This window comes from Bemisia tabaci, chromosome 4, assembly GCF_918797505.1.
Source record: "Bemisia tabaci chromosome 4, PGI_BMITA_v3".
Classification (NCBI taxonomy): domain Eukaryota; kingdom Metazoa; phylum Arthropoda; class Insecta; order Hemiptera; family Aleyrodidae; genus Bemisia; species Bemisia tabaci.
The window spans coordinates 32,468,283-32,484,898 of NC_092796.1; the positions used below are offsets into that span (position 1 = coordinate 32,468,283).

The 16,616-nt window shown below is 42.2% G+C and overlaps 1 protein-coding gene across 2 annotated transcripts in view; it reads right to left on the reverse strand.

The window, feature by feature from the left end:
• LOC109037032 (uncharacterized) overlaps positions 1 to 13,950 on the reverse strand; it is a 36,553-nt gene extending 22,603 nt beyond the window's left edge. Inside the window, exons 1-5 of one of the 2 annotated variants that reach the window (XM_019051517.2) lie at positions 13,781 to 13,950; positions 13,017 to 13,375; positions 3,846 to 4,183; positions 1,630 to 1,688; positions 400 to 698 (exon numbers count right to left, since the gene is read on the reverse strand). In XM_019051517.2, coding sequence (XP_018907062.2) covers positions 400 to 698; positions 1,630 to 1,688; positions 3,846 to 4,183; positions 13,017 to 13,138 — 818 coding nt within the window. In that variant the 5' untranslated portion in view covers positions 13,139 to 13,375; positions 13,781 to 13,950. Of the gene's footprint in view, positions 1 to 399; positions 699 to 1,629; positions 1,689 to 3,845; positions 4,184 to 9,481; positions 9,962 to 13,016; positions 13,376 to 13,780 lie in introns of those variants that run through there. The other variant, XM_019051525.2, reaches the window with a different exon arrangement.
• Between the last annotated feature and the right edge of the window lie 2,666 nt (positions 13,951 to 16,616).

Genomic DNA, 16,616 nt, shown 5'->3' on the forward strand with positions numbered 1-16,616 from the left:
ATTCATTGATCCTGTAAGAAAGAATTGTGTGTAAAAATATGCAACACACAATAGTACATTAAATGATTTTTAGCTCCTAAACGATCATTTATCTTGAAATTTTCATCATGTTATGTCATAAAGCGCAGTATTTTTAAAAATGTTAATATTCAAATACCTAGAAAACTTTTGAAAAGGGGGAGACGACAAGAGTTCCTAGATACATTATTTTTCCCCAATATATTGAAAACTCTGGAATTCTTCGCCATTTAAAAAAAAGAAAATTGTTAACCGTCAAAATGTGACTTTCTGTCTGGGCATTTTATCTTTTGATGAATTGCCTGCGACAGAGACGATAGACGACAGACGACAGAGAGTCATGGATCGGAAAGTCATTGACCTTACTCGGTGAGTTCTTACTCGGATTTGTTGTAGTTGATCCAGCCGGAAACGAAGGGAGAAAGGGTGTTGCCGAGACGGTTGTCCTGGAGATGAGCGGGCAGGAGGTGCGAGAGATGGATGGCATTGTTTTTTATTCGGATCCTGGCCACGGAGGCTCCCAGATGAACCCTGTAGCGCCACAGACAGTCGTCGATGGCCTTCGTCTGGGTCCCCGCCAGCCGCTTGTCCTCCATCAGGGTCTTCAAGTCCCGCGGCTTGAAGTTCCGCTTGAGCAGATCGTAGCAGAGCAGCCATACCAGGCAACATTCTTTTTCGTACTGAAAAACACCAAACCACATTCGGATAGTGTGAGGTCATAGTGGTAAGGTGATTCTATGTGGTCTAGGGCAGTGGCGTGGCGTGCTTTGCGATATATCGATTGTAATGCCATTTAAACCTATGGAAAAGGATCGATAAACAGGATGTCCGCAGCGAACACCTTAATAATCGATTCTTTACCATAGGTGTAAATGGCAGAACAATCGATACCTCGCAATTCACGCCACGCCACTACGTTGGGCTGCTTCACGGTTTGTGTTTTTGAGAAGCAATAATTGAACCGCGTTCAACAGAAAGGAACCAAGCCACATCAGCTGTTGCCAAATTTAACAGGGTGATATAATTTTTTACAAGAGAGCGTTTATGCGGATCCCTTTGAAAATTTTAGGGAATTTGCTTCATACCATGCAGAAAATTTACTGAAATTTGCAAAAAAAATCCATACACCCGTTTTCAATTAAAAAACTATAAATTGCCCGATTGAATTTGGCAATAGCTGATGTGGCTTGGTTCCATTCTACTTAATGCGGTCCAATTATTGTAATGTGCAAATAAATACAAGGAACTAATCCATTACGAGTAGCAGCATTGATGCTGAGTAGGGTGACATCAAATCTGTGGAGACTCAGTGATAATTGAACGTGTTTCTGCTAAACGAAACTATATAAACGAATGGGGAAGATGGAGGATTTTTGGATGCTCTGGGAAACTGCATAAGAAACAACGTAAAAAACAACGTGGGCGTGATTACCTTTAGAGAAATGGAAAATCGGGATTTTCCATCCGTGCATTTTCCATCGCCATGAACATAAGTGTTTTTTTCAGATGAGCCAGAATTTATAGGTCCAAATTGCAAAATGCAGTCCAATTAAGGGGGAGGAAAATCAGAGAGACATAATTCTAAGGAGATGAACAAGTATGATTGCTCACCTCTGGATGTTTATCAAAAAATTGTACATTCTCTAAGACCTCAGACAGAATATTTTTATCTGTTAACAAATTAAGGTAAAAAAATATGATTACTCACGTGCTTCTTCGACAAATAATCAAAAACACTTATGAAATCCTGATGTAATTAAGCAACAACATTTGAGGGTTTACGATATACCATTCGATTAAATTGCTTTCCTAATGACCAATTTTGTTCAGTCTTATTATTTACGTGTAGGTCTCCCACAAATTGGATAAAAAAGTGACCTCAATCAGTGGCGTGGCGTGCTTTGCGATATATTGAATGATCTGCCATTTAAACTTATGAAAAAGTATCGTTAAACAGGGGATATGGGCAATGGTGTAGTGCTTGAAGTATCTCTGCGATGTTGAAGGCGCTATGTATGCTGCGCTGGTGCGCATTCTATTGTCCGTGTTCCAGGGGACTTTTTCTCAGTGGCGTGGTGCGCTTTACGATATATCGATTAATCCGCTATTTAAACCTATGGAAAAGGATCGATTGATAGGATGTTCGCGACGAGCAACTTAATATTCGATTCTTTACCATAGCTTCAAATGAGGATATATACCGATAATCGATCATTCGCGCCTCTCCACAGACCTCGATTGGATTTAATCTTATAGTATTTCAAATTTCTGCTCGGCCGACGCTATAATGTGTAATTTTATCCACGAGAAAAGGGACTTCATTTCCTGCATGCAAAATTATGAAAAATCACGTCCAATAACTGAGGTGATAAAACTTGATTCTTTCAGTTTTTGGTACAAAAAAAATCCTCTCCATTATTCCGAAGAATAGATAGCAAGCAATTTTGTGCCAGTAACTGGCAGAAAAATGCATTTTAGCTCAACAATTTGAGAGCTCGAACATTCCTAATTGAGTAGTTTTATTTCTCAAAATTGCATCTCTGGGGAATAAACTAGAAACTATCATAATTCTGGTTCGGTTTGAGGTTTTTAATGTGTACTTTCCATATGTCCGTAGAGTACCTTTGCATTAATGTCTGCAGCTTCAAGGTTCGTTGCATGGACAGTGTTTTACATGAAATTTTGGTCAGTAATCATTATTAGAATATTCTTAAACTCGATCCTCAAATATTTCACAAATCTTGAGCTAAGGCTGCTTACAATTAGATCCGAGGAGGTTTCTTTCTAGAGTGTTTCTCGACGGAAGCCCCCCGGACCTCCCTATGGGGTTTCCCTGTGGAACTCTCCCCCCCCCCCCACTCGACATCGGCAAATGCCCCCCCCCCCCCTGGACATGGTGACCCTCCACCTTTCATGGAGGCCTTGGCACAAAAATGACGGCGCTTTCTTTTGGTTTTTGATGATGGGAGGAAGATCATTGCCAAGTGTTGACAGTTATCACCAGCTTCATTTGACGCCAAGCCCATAATATCAAAGGAGGTTTTTCTTCTCAAAAAGCACTCGATTGGCCGAAAATTATACACGTTGTAATAATGCATTTGAGTATGGTTCCCGGTGCAGTATGCAAATGAAACCACATTTGATGGGCTCGGACGACAAGGCGCAAAAGTGCAGTTTTTGAAAAAAATTATTTTATCAATGATTCCAAGTAAAACTAGTCTTAATGCATACTCTCTGAAAGATTCGCTCCTAAACTCCAATTTTTAAGCATCAAAAAGTCAGTTTGAAGTTTCTTTCCGCCCCACGGATCCATGTAATTTCGAAACTACAAACACGTATTTCTCGAAATAGCAAAAACCGCACTCATGAGCCCGTGTCCTCCAGGCTACGTACGACTTGCGTCCCGCGGTCAGAATACGATTGAAAAAATGTACGATTTGCGTCCCCGGAAGCGGACCTGGCGTGTACGACTTGCGTCCCGCCCGTTTTGACAAATATCTTTATTTCAAGTAAGTGGCAACAGCGCACGCAACTTCTTCCTTTCTTTTTCTTCTTATCACATGAATCAGCCTAGATGTCCGCGGAGTCCAGCAGCAGGTAGATATCAGCCGAAATAACACAGCGATTAATAATCGTACATTTTTTCAATCGTATTCTGACCGTGGGACGCAAGTCGTACGTAGCCGTCCTCCAAGCCCCTCGTTTAAAGTCATCTTGTATTTTCACCTGCTTTCAGCGTCCGTCATTTTTGGGGCCTAAGAGCTCCACGAAGTTCAAGATGGAGGAGCCGATCAAAAGCGATCGCCTCAGGGCGCTACTTGACTTACATCTGAAAACGTCGTAGAGCAAGGTGAAGACGCGTCGCATCTGCCTCTCGTCGGCGAAGCGGGCGGCGGTGGAGGAGGGGGTGGCTGCGGGGGGGTCGCCGTCGGGGGGCTGGTGCGCCAGGATGATGGAGCCGATGATGAGCTCGTTCGGGGTCCAGACGGTGTCCTGGCTGATCCGGGCCAGGTGCCGGCTCAGCCGCAGCTCGCCCCCGCCCCCACCCTCCAGCCCCGGCCGCTTGCTGCTCGCGATCATGTCCCTGTCCACCCATTTCCCCAGCAGGGACGCCTTTTCCGGCGACACGGCTCTCGGTATCACCTCCCCGCTTTCCGCCGCTTCCCTGAAATCAGAGAATAAGAGTAACTCAGAATATAGATTCTGAACCGGGAGAGGGGGAGGGGGAGTGGTCAGGGGAGAGGGTCAAGGGGGAGGGGTGAGGGGAGGGGTCGAGGGGAGGGTCAAGGGAGGGGTCAGGGGAGGGTCAGGGGAGGGTCAGGGGAGGGTCAGGGGAGGGTCAGGGGAGGGTCAGGGGAGGGTCAGGGGAGGGCAGGGGAGGGTTAGGGGAGGGGAGAGGGGGAGGGTGGGGGGAGGAGAGGGTTGAGGGGACGAGGGGAGGGGCGAGGGGAGGGGCGAGGGGAGGGGCGAGGGGAGGGGGGAGGGGGGAGGGGGAGGGGTAAGAGGGGGGAGGGAGAGAGAGTATAAAAATGAGTATCCCTGGTAAAAATTGGCCATAGGATCTGTGGTCCAGAAGACCATAGATTTAAAGCCGGTTATTATATTTCTTATAGCTTTCTTTAGCCGGCTTTACAATTTCTTCAAGCTTTTTATGGCCGGTAGTGATGAGGATATAACCAATAGCTACATAAGAGCTATAGCCAGGCGATAAACTTTATAGCCCGGCGATAGATATTATGGATCGGCTAAATAATTTTGTATCGCTTCGCATAGCCCGGCTGTATGATTTCATCGCTTTCTATCGCCTTCTTTAGCCGGCTATAATAATTTCTATGGTATTTTGGAACGCAGCTCCTATAGCCAATTTTTACCAGGGTATGGGTCTCATATCGTCGTCCCTCTAAATTGAGGGCGTATTTCTATTTCCACGTGAGTCAAGGAAAGCATAGAATTATACAAGGCGGCTATGCCCCCTGGCCGCTACGCGGCCCAACCCCCAGAGGTCGCTTCGCGCTCTCTTAGGCTCGCTTGGACAAAAGAACGACCAAAACAAAATGAAAAGATTTTCATACCCCACTCTCATTTGTACAATCTCCCTACGGCTGGGAGCGATTGGACCAATGGGAATCGTATGAAAAAAATCGTAATTTATTTCAAACTTCATGCCAAGTCTTAAACAAAACGAAGCGAACGGAACGGAGCCTTTCGTCGCTTTTGGATATATACACTGAAAAATAGTCTGTTGCAAAGGAGCATACCTTCGATTCACTTTCTTTGCCCTCCCCACAGACAAAGATTCAACATTTCCCGCTTTGTTCCGATTGAGCACAGGGGAAAATTTCATGAGCCGCCGCGGCGCACGATGGTCCAAAACTTAAGAATTGGAAGAAATTAGTCGGACAATGACTGAAAGATCACAAAAGTTTCGTTGCTGTTGTTTTTTGAGTCGCTAATTTCGACTTTTATGTTAATTTGCCAAGGTTTTAACACCCTGACCTACAAGTTGTGTGCAAGTTTATGGCACGCTGCGGCGCGGCGCGGTATGCTGCCTGCAGCTTGGAACGTGAACTGACGCCTGCAAATCTAACGGGATACCTCAAGCTTTGCGCAATGCGTGAAGTAGCCGTAGGAGTTAGTGCGTGTTTCGCGCTAGCACCACGCCGCGCTGCGGCTCTCCCGGCGGGCAGTTGGTGAATGATTTCTCGCGGGGAGAGCTCCCTTTTTTTGTAAATTTTCGAATTTTAAAATTACGCATTGGTCGTGTGAAGTAATTAGTGAACACTCAACGTTAGATGAAGTGCAATAATGAAATGCGGGTTGTGCGCCATGCGTACGCGCCTTGCGCGCTGCAGACGGCGCAGGACCCCCCCCCCCCCCCCCAATTCTCCCCTGTGCACTGTCGGCTTTGTTTAATTTTCCGCTAAATTTGAAAATCCCGCTACTGAAAAATGGCGGGAATTCCAAAATTTTCCCCCTTTCTACGCTCCCTGATCCACTCTTATATTTAAAAAAAAAAACCTGGGTACTGTTTCCAAAATCTGATTACAGCGGGCTCATCTAGGGACAATCACTTGTCGATTACCGCAAATATCATAGAAATAGCCCAGTAGAACGCTCAAACGAACTGCGACAAAAAATAGAAAATTACATTGTTTAAATGGGAGAATTCGTAACTTTACCACGTAGTATAAAAAAACCAGCGTCATGTTTTCAAAATTTGGATGAAGCGGTCATGTTCCCAAAATTTGGATACAGCGGTCATGTTTTCAAAATTTGAATGGTCTCTTCTCGATTGAGGTCATCTTCACAATTCTGTTCTTCTTGAGAAAAATGTTACCTTCACGTAAACGCAAACTACTGATAAAATTGAGAAACAATGACAGGATGGCAACGTTGCATCGTGCTTGGCCCTTATTGAATGTGGAGCAACGAGACACGAAACCAAACGTCAAGTGAAGCATCAAACGTCTATTTAATTTCCCGCTTCTCAGATACCTGATACCCATGTAGCCAGCAAAAACGCCCAACTGAACCTGTGGCGTGGCGTGTTCTTCGATACATCGATTGGTCCGCCATCTAAACGTATATGGAAACTTATCGATAAACAGGGAGTTCGCAACGAACACCTTAACAATCGATTCTTTACCGCAGCTTCAAATGGAGAAATATCGATAATCGATCATTTACGCCTCGCCACTAAACATAGAGGTAGAGCAGCCTGGGCTCAAAACAAAGAAATATATAAAACCAGCGAAAAGGAAAATGAAAGAAAGAGGCGAGAGAAAAGAAAGAGGTAAAAAGGGAACAGGGACAGGTGGAAAGGAGGATAATTGGGATGGAGGGGTAGAAAGGGGGAGAGAGAGAAATAACAGCAGTAGGCTGATTATTGAAATTGATAGACTTAGCGATAAACAAAGAGGACAAAGGAGGAAATAGAGGAAGCCCACTGGTGGAAACAGGTGAGTGGAATGCATGGAGAAAAAAAGAAGGTGGTCTTATCTTGAGGATTGTTCACCCCGTGACGTAGGTTGGTAAAATATGGCGTCGATATTCAGCGAAATCCGAAATTCGATGTATGACAAACGGACCTTAACGTCCGTTTTTTTTCTTACGTCAACTCAAAATATAATTTCAAACACTTCATATAGAGTGCCTTTTTTCCATAGACGACACCATTTCCAAGAAAATCGATGACTATTAAAAACGATGTAAGACTCCTATTGCCAGTAGGAACTTTAGAAGATTCATCTGTATTTAGTGTAGATTTCTAAATTGAATCATCATGAGTTCATTTTGAAAATAGACCTCTGTTAATCCTTGTTTTCTGATCGGTCGATTTCTTCAACAACAAAAAGAAGCTTTCTCGATCCCAGATCAGTGAACCTACGCCCAAGCAAAATGGAGTGATAAACGTTAGCAACTTGCGAAAACCGTTATTATACCTTGTGCCATGTGCCCATGTACCGGCCAATGATAGACCCGAATGCAACTATACCAGCTCTACGATAGTATATGTTGCCTATCACAAAATTGAAGGCGCTTCCGAAGCGCCTGTTCTCAGGCTCAGAGCAAAGCGACGCTTTTGCGAGTAGCCGGCAAGATGTGCCTTTGCTTCTTTAATAGTTTCAACCTTCCACTGAAAAATGTATCTAAGTTTCTACATGAGCTCTTGAAGTGTTTGATTTTGTTTCGAAAATAGTAAATTCCAACTATTAGCTCTCATATTTTTTCCCCCTTGGTTCCTTTTTGGTATGACAGACAGTATAATTTGCCATTTTCACTACGAAAATGTCCATAAGCAGGTTAATTTAAAAGCCTCCGAGTCAAGAAACATGACTTATATTTTGCATTGCACCAAATTTTGCACTGACATGCATTATTTCTAGTCCTCTTTAGAAACAAATTAAGGGCAAAGAAAAGGGCAACAGTTCCCCTTTTCAGACAGGTGATTTTATGGATGATATAAAAATGGTGATTTCATATTGCAAAATTAAGTCAAAAGTAAAAAGAGGATGGGGGAGGGAGTGTATCCTGGGAGCATTTGACGAATGGCTCTAGTTTGAAGATACGAAATCCATGGTATAGATATTTCATTATATGTTTTCCCACCTTATTTAAAGGTTTTCTGCCTGACTCTCATGTTTTATAACCTTCTTTAAGGAAAGAGTGTTTACACGTGTGTGTGTATCTGATTGAAATAAATGAAGCAAATAGTGTTCGTTCGATCGAGCCTGGTTGAAGGCGAAACGTGCTTTCGCAGAGTGAAGAAATCGGCTGCGGGTTAAAGGGAGCTTCGCTAAAATATACCTAAGTCACTTGTGAATCTCGTGACCCAACAACTCAGCTCACGCCTAAAGTTCAAGTAAATCATCCTGTTTCCGGACTCACTGTTGCCAATTTAAATGAAATATTAGTCATGTCTAATCAATTCAAACCAGACAATCGAAACATATTATCTCGTATCACGATTGATTATTTTTTGATAGGGTCAAAATGGAATTGGAGAAAACCTATTTTTCCAGTCATATAGTTCAGAGGCTTTTTATGTTTAGTTCATGATGATTCCAGTGGCGTGGCGTGCTTTGCAATTTATCGATTGATCGGCCATTTAAACCTATGGAAAAGTATCGATAAACAGGGTGTTCGCAGCGAACACCTTAATAATCGATTCTTTACCGCAGGTTTAAATGGTATAACAATCGATAAATCGCAAAGCACGCCACGCCACTGGTTGATTCCTCATGAGGCTCTGACGATGCGCCTAAGACACAAAATGATTCAGCAGCGTGGTGAATTAGTGTACAAAGTAACTAATAATGTGTATCACCCCACTTTTTTTCTTGTATAAAATATTATTTTATCTTCTTTTTCCTTTTTTTTAAAAGAGAAAGGGAAGAGAATGGACCGAAATTTAAAAGTCTGTCATGCCTTTAACACCCTAGATCTCAATAATAGACACGTAAGGATACATTTTTGTAGTAAAGTTGTCAAATAGGTATGTCATGATGGGTGATTTTACGCGGACGGAAATAATAAGGTTGCCTACTGCAAGTTTTACATTCCACCTCATAAATTTATAGAACGAGTCAGCTAAAAAAGAAAACAATGAAACTATTTACGTAGGTGATCCTGCTTCGATTTATGTAAAATAAATAGGTAGAGTTATTAGCACTGAAAACTCTCAGGACACTTGAAAATGTCGTGTCGGTTATGTAACCATTTTTTTATAAATAACGCGTAAATAACAGCACATTTTTGCGCTAATAAATCTCAGTGGTGATAATTTCTTGATATTCCTGCATGAATCTATGCAGAGTCACGAATGTAAACGCGATTTTCAACTACGATCGAGTTCAATCGCAATCAATTTTTACATAAAACGAATCGACATCCTGACTTGAAATTTTGTGAGCGAATTTTTGACACCTCAGGAAAAAAATTACAAAAAGTTACAAAACGTAACCTTGTGTGTTTCTTTGTGGAAAAAAAATGAAACTCGAAAGAAATCTGCAGGCTCCACGCACTTGACAGACTAAGAATTAAACTGGTGACACCATTGTTCCCGTTACTTTGAAAACTTTCTTGTAAGTTTTTCCTATGTTTAACAGAGTGGAGAGGCGATAAGAGATTTCACCCGAAAAATGGCTGCCGCTGCACAATACGTCCTTGATCGGAGGAAATATGGCAGCATAGCGGACATATCCACTTTGAATGAGTCCAACAGCCCAGTTTTTCATTTAGGCACTGTTCTACAGCTGCAATTACGATTATCTGATATAGTGCACGCAGAGCCCGACGTCGCCAACCAGTGGCGTGGCGTGAATAATCGATTATCGATATCTCGCCGTTTGAAGCTATGGTAAAGAATCGATTACTGAGGTGTTCGCTGCGAACACCCTGATAATCGATCTTTTTTCATAGGTTCAAATGGAACCACAATCGATATATCGCAATTCAAGCCACGCCACTGTCGCCAACCTGTCTGATACCGGAGGCACCCGTGCTTAAATGTTCGAACCAGACCCCCCCCCCCCCCCCGTACGAATTTACATATTGCACGTTCTGCAGGATACCATGCAAATTTTCCATCCCTGCGTCAAGTTCCAGAAAAGGCATCTGCATTTAATGACAGATCCAAGGGACAGGGGCGCCACGGCCACGCTGCCGTGTTAAGGAAGAACGCCGTATGAGCCTTCAGGTATTGCCAAATTTCGTTTGGAAAAAAAAACGATTTTTCAAAGAAACTTATGAATATTTTTCCTCCAATCTTTTATAGGATTTTATTCGCAATTTGATCTAAAGGGTTTAAAATTTTCAAGAAAAGATACGCATAAATTCCTTCAAAAATAAATATTTTATCAAAAAATCTGCCAAACTTCAAATGGTCATACGGAATTTGAGGGGCTTGGAGGATAAGGCACATAAATGCAGTTTTTGAAAAAAAAATGAGGTATTCGTAATTACGAGTAAAACTAGTCGTGAACTCTCATCTGTCAAAAATGCATTGCTAAATTCAAATTTTTAAGCATCAAAATGTGAGTTTGATCTTTCCCTCCGCCTTGAGGCTTCAGGTAATTTTGGAGCTTTAAACACAGATTTCTCGAAATAGCAAAACTGCGCTTATACGCCTTGTCCCCCCCCCCTCCATGCCCTTCATTTTTCCTTAGCGCGGCAGTATAGTGGCATGATTTCCTTTTCGGGCCACCATAGGTATGCAAAAATGTCTCTGAAATACTTAACTCATGATACAAGAGACCGCGAATTCGTATTCATATTTTTACCCTGGTAAAAATTGGCGATAGGAGCTGCGTTTCAAAATACCATATGAGTTCTTACAGTCGGCTGAAGAAGGCGATAGAAAATCATATAGCTGGCTGTAGAAAGTGGAAAAAATTATACGGCCGGGCTACACGAAGCGTTAAAAAACTATACAGCCGGGCTATAGTGCCTATCGCCAGGTTTCACACTTTATCGCCTGGCTGTTGCTTTTTCGCCATCGGCTAGAAAAGATTATAAGAAAGTGTGTAGAAATTCGTGTGCTTTGTAAATCCTTAAGTTTGTACGGAATCACCTTAATATTTGCAAAACGCACATTATATTTTCCTTTACTACACATTTTTTTTTTCATCAATTAAAATGAGAATAGTCCAGACAGAGTGTGCAAACATTTCAAAGTCATGAGTTGAAAAACGCTGACTCCACGAGATTAAATATGTATTAGAGCCTAACACAAAGCGGAGCGGCGGGCGGCGCACTAGCGCCTTCAAACCTAACAGGGATACTTCACGCATTGCGCAAAGCGTGAGGTATCCCTGTTGGGTTTGTAGGCGCCAATGCGCGTTCCGCGCTCTCTGCCCTCCCGCCGCGCCGCAGCGTACCACGGCGCTTGAAGCAACTGTTTCACACCAGAGGTATTTCACAGTATCATACAAAATTGCAGGCGCTCCAACATGTTAGGAATGGCAGGCATCCTTCAAAAGTACGGAGCTTTCCTCGCAAAATAAATCATGATACTACGGCCCAAAAAGAGAGCGGTAGTCCAAAAACTCACTAAGTCCTAGCATCCGTAATTAGTAACGTTTAGCATACACTTTATCGCCAGGCTGTTGCCTAGTCGCCATTGGCTATAAAAGGCTATAAGAAAGTTTGTTGCCGGCTATAGAAGCTATTGGAAATCTTACACCCGGCTGTAAGATTTCCAATAGCTGCTATAGCCGGCTACACACTTTCTTATAGCCTTTTATAGCCAATGGCGACTAGGCAACAGCCTGGCGATAAAGTGTATGCTAAACGTTACTAATTACGGATACTAGGACTTAGTTAGTCTTTGGACTACCGCTCTCTTTTTGTGCCGTAGTATCTTGATTTATTTTGTGAGGGAAGCTCCGTACTTTTGAAGGATGCCTGTAATTCTTAATATGTTGGAGTGCCTTTAATTTCTTATGATACTGTGCAATACCTCTGGTGTGAAATAGTTGCTTCAGACGCCGTGGCACGCTGCGGCGCGGCGGGAGGGCAGAGAGTGCGAAACGCGCATTGGCGCCTACAAACCTAACAGGGATACTTCATGCGTTGCGCAATTCGTGAAGTATCCCTGTTAGGTTTGTAGGCGCCACTGCGTTGCCGCTCTGCTTTGTGTTAGGCTCTCACATTTAATCTCGCGGAGCCACTGTTTTTCAACTCATGATTTTGAAATGTTTGCACACTCTGTATGGACTATTCTCATTTTAATTGATGAAAAAAAAAAAAAATGATTTAAAGGAAAATATAATGTGTGTTTTGTAAATATTAAGGTAGTTCCGTTTCAAACTTAATGATATCCAATGCTCACGAATTTTACACAATTTCTTATAGCCTTTTATAGCCAATGGCGATAAAGTGTAAATCCCGGCGATAGGAACTATAGCCCGACTGTATACTTTTTTATAGCTTTGTATAGCCCCGCTGTATGATTTGCTCCGCTTTCTACAGCCAGCTATATGATTTTCAATAGCCTTCTTTCGTCGGCTATAAGAACTCCTATGGTATTTTGAAACGCAGCTCCTATCGCCAATTTTTACCAGGGGAGAGCTGAGAGAATTCCTCGAGCCCTTCTTTGGAGCTACGACAGCCCACGGGCGCCCGATACAAGACCCCCAGAGGTTGAGTGTTTTTTGTGTCCCTCCAGACCGCCCTTGATGAGGTACCTCAAAAAGTTCCTGGTTTCACCCACACGGAAAAAATGGTTTGCTGATTTAACAATTCAATTGTTTAAAAAAGTGACTGCAAAGTTTCAAATGTACATTTTACAATAGTGGACAGCTAATTTAACCACGGGGGTGCTTAAAGTAGCATTTTTTTTTTTTTGATGTTGTAAAATCCACATTGAAACATTACAGTCACTTTTTTTAAGTAGGTACACTATTTTTAAATCAGCAATTTAATGTTTTCCGTGCATGCTTTTAGGGTGGTTAGGTCCGATAAAGGAGTAAGAAGAATAACTCTGAAGGGGAACTTACTTCTTTAATTGATTAAGAAGCCGCTGCTGCTCAACAAGTTTGAAATAATTGACGGTCCTCCATGTTTTATCACTCGGGAGCGTGATTTGAAGCTCGTTGAGCATTCCACTCAGAGTTCCCATTTCGCGTCCGTCGCCGAAACTTTTTTTTTTAAGAAAAAAACCCGCTCAATTTTTCACTGCCACCCTGTGACATTTTGTTTGGAATTTTCTCTAACACCGATGTTACATCATGCCACCAGTACCAACGAATCAAGTGTCAAATGAGTTGATAAAGTTCTGCTTAAGGAAACCCACTTTGTATCATCTCTAAGATACGAACGCGATTAGTGTTACGTGCAAGAAACAATTTTTGCATCCCTAACAAACAAATTAAAAAATTATATTTCATACAAATGACAATTTAAGAGCTTGGAGGACAAAGTGCATAAATGCAGTTTTTGAAAAAATTGAGATATTAATGATTTCAAGTAAAACTAGTCTTGATGAATATTCCGTGAAAATTTCGCTCGCAAGTTCCAATTTTTAAGTATCAAAAAGTCAGTTTGAAGTTGCTTTCCACCACGAGGATATTTATTTCTCGAAAAAGGAAAAATTGCACTCATGCGCCTTGTCCTGCAAGGCCCTCAATCGCTCTTTCTATGGCATCTTAAAATTTAAGTACGGTAAAAATTTAAGCACTGATGCTTCATAGCCAATAGTTGCTTCGGGACCATGAAATTTGGCACACCATCACTACAACTCCTTTTATACAAAAATATTTACTTATGAAACATTCGTCTGCAAAGAAAAAGTTGTAAAAGAGTTGAGGTCTTCACAGTTCCTGTCAGAAAATGTCAAAACTTAAATGAAAATAGGTAGTGATCATTTTGGAAAAACGCCCGATCGCACCGACCACTCACACAGCGAACGTGTACTTCAGTAATCACGTGAAGCGATACTCCCGCCGTGCTCCGAAACTCGGGCTCAAGGCTCGCTTCCACAAGCAGGCAGTGCGCTACGCCAATCCAACCGCGCAGTGCGTAACCTCCGGGCTTATTATTATTAGGATACCTTTGTAGGGAGAGGATGGACAACTCGAAAATTTGGAGGTTAGGATTGATCAAGTAATGTCGCTCTTGGGCCCCAAAGGGCAGCCGAACTATAAACTCGAATTATCCAGCGGTACTAATTTTCTCATTTCAACTATTTACACCACGGCCGGATTAAGGGGGTGGCCACATGGGCCGCGGCCCATGGCGGCAAATTTTGCGATTTTTATTTAAATGTAGGTATAAAAAAAATCGGATTTAGAAAAAAAAATTACAAATGAGAAAAGGCTACAAAATCTCTCATTTCCTAAGAGTATAGTAATTTATAATTTTGTCGTCTTTCAGTGATACAAGAGACAACACCTTTAATTAGTAGAGTTAAGAGAGAAACCAAACACACAATTTGGCCTGGAACGGCGCGACCTAGGGATAAATGATGACGAGGACTTGAGATGAAAAGGAGAAGTCTCGGCTCGGCAATCGATCGGCATGTAACACATATTAGCGCCTACGGGACTACGCGAATACTTCACGCATTGCATCAAACACAGTGCGGTTATTGTGGTCAGCGTGAAACGGATAGCGCCTACAAGACTGCACGAATACTTCACGCATTGCGCCAAAAACAGTGCGGTCAGCGTGAAACGCATAGCGCCTACAAGACTGCGTGAATACTTCACGCTTTGCGCCAAACACGGTGCGGTCGGCGCGGCGGCGGAAGTTAAAATCATTAAACCAAACTTTGTGTTTGTTCTTTCATAATTTTGTCGTTCATTTCTTATGAATGGAAGGCCTTGTCCACTAGAGATAGGTTTACGAAACTTGACTTTCGCGCTAAGTTCCGTGACCTTTTGCTAGTAGTGTTGACAGGGCTTTCCCAAAAAATGTGTTCAACACGAGTAAACGCGTCTTATGCACCCCTCCGCCGCTGGCACGTTCACTTGATGGTTTTTAATGATGTTTTAAAACTAATGAGAAGGGGGTGGCAAAATACAGGCGGCCCATGGGCGGCAAGTAGGAAAATCCGCCCCTGATTTACACTGATTAAAAATGATAAAAGCACGTACCATAAATACAAATGTATGTTATAATATTGAGATTACATGCACTACACACTATATTATGTTTGCACGACATATGAGCAATACCAAAGAAGTATATAAAAATTCTATAATTTGAATAATAGTCCGTGATTTATTTTTGCTTCACAATTGTGTTCGCATACCCTTTTTGAAACGCTCTATGGGCCAAACGTAAAGATTGTGATAAAGTGGAATCGTTCCATTCTGGGTTCAAAATTAGGAATTTTTGAACAGTTGTGATGGCTTCTAGGGCGTCTGAAAACGAGATCATCTCCTCTTCGGCCTTGCTCAGGTCGTTATAACCGATCACCACATCTGTTGGGACGCGAAAACTCCGTCGCTATGACCGATACGTCGTTATATGCGATGTCGTTATAACCGATACATAAATACATTGAATGAATGGGATTTCAGCCGGGACCGACCAGTTTACGTCGTTATGCCCGATATGTCGTTATAACCGATGACGTTATATCCGATATCCACTGTGTAAAACTTTAATTTCACATTAATTTTCTCATTTTCAATGTCTTGATCCTTTAAAACGCTTGTTTAGAATGCGCTGTCGATCCTATTGATTATTCTTTCAAATGTATAAGTTGGCAGCGGCACTTTTCTAGTGCTTTTCGTTTTTCACGTTGTCGCCCTTTTGGGCCCTAATAAATCGAGTTGTCCATACTCACCCTATAAAGGTACTCTGATTATTAATGAAATTGATCGACAAAAGATCACACATTGAAAATAAAGCGATCCTATTTGTGGTTGTTTGCAATGTACCAAGCAGTTGCGAGGCGTGAATGATCGATTATTATCGATGTTTCCCCATTTGAAGCCACGGTGAAGAATTGATTATTAAGGTGTTCGTTGCGAGTGAAAAATGAAATTGCCCAAGTAAATTTGGCAATAGCGGATGTTGCTTGGTTCCTTTCTACTTAACGCGATCCAGTTAGTTCATAGTTTTCCCCCTTGGTCTACGACAACCAACCGTTTTAACCCATAGGATCGCTCTACCTTCCCGTTCTCTCTGTCTATCGTCCTGTCCATCGATTTCAATAACCAGGCCGCATGCAGAGTCTTGGCCATTTTTTCGGAATGCAAGGGCTCAGTGTCCACACTCTCTTCATAAAGGTACTCCTCAGTGACATCGGCATATCGATTACGAATAATCGATCGTTAAGGAATGATCTCGATCGATGACCGAGTGCGAAATCATACACCTCTCCGTTTAAAATGCTGCAGACTTCCTAACATGCTATACTTCCTCTCGGGAAAATTTTTCATCATAGCTTCCTGAAAACTTCCTTGGATCTTCCTCCCTGTTAGCAGAATACTCAGTAGAAATTTCGAGCCATAAGATTTGCGTATTTCTCTTCGAAAAAATGAAAAAGGAGCGGAAATTTTGAAACACCCAATGGAGATACGTAGTTCTGCCGCATGCTTTCGTGGTTGCGTTTTGGACACAGCAAACGCATAATTTCAGGTTAGAAA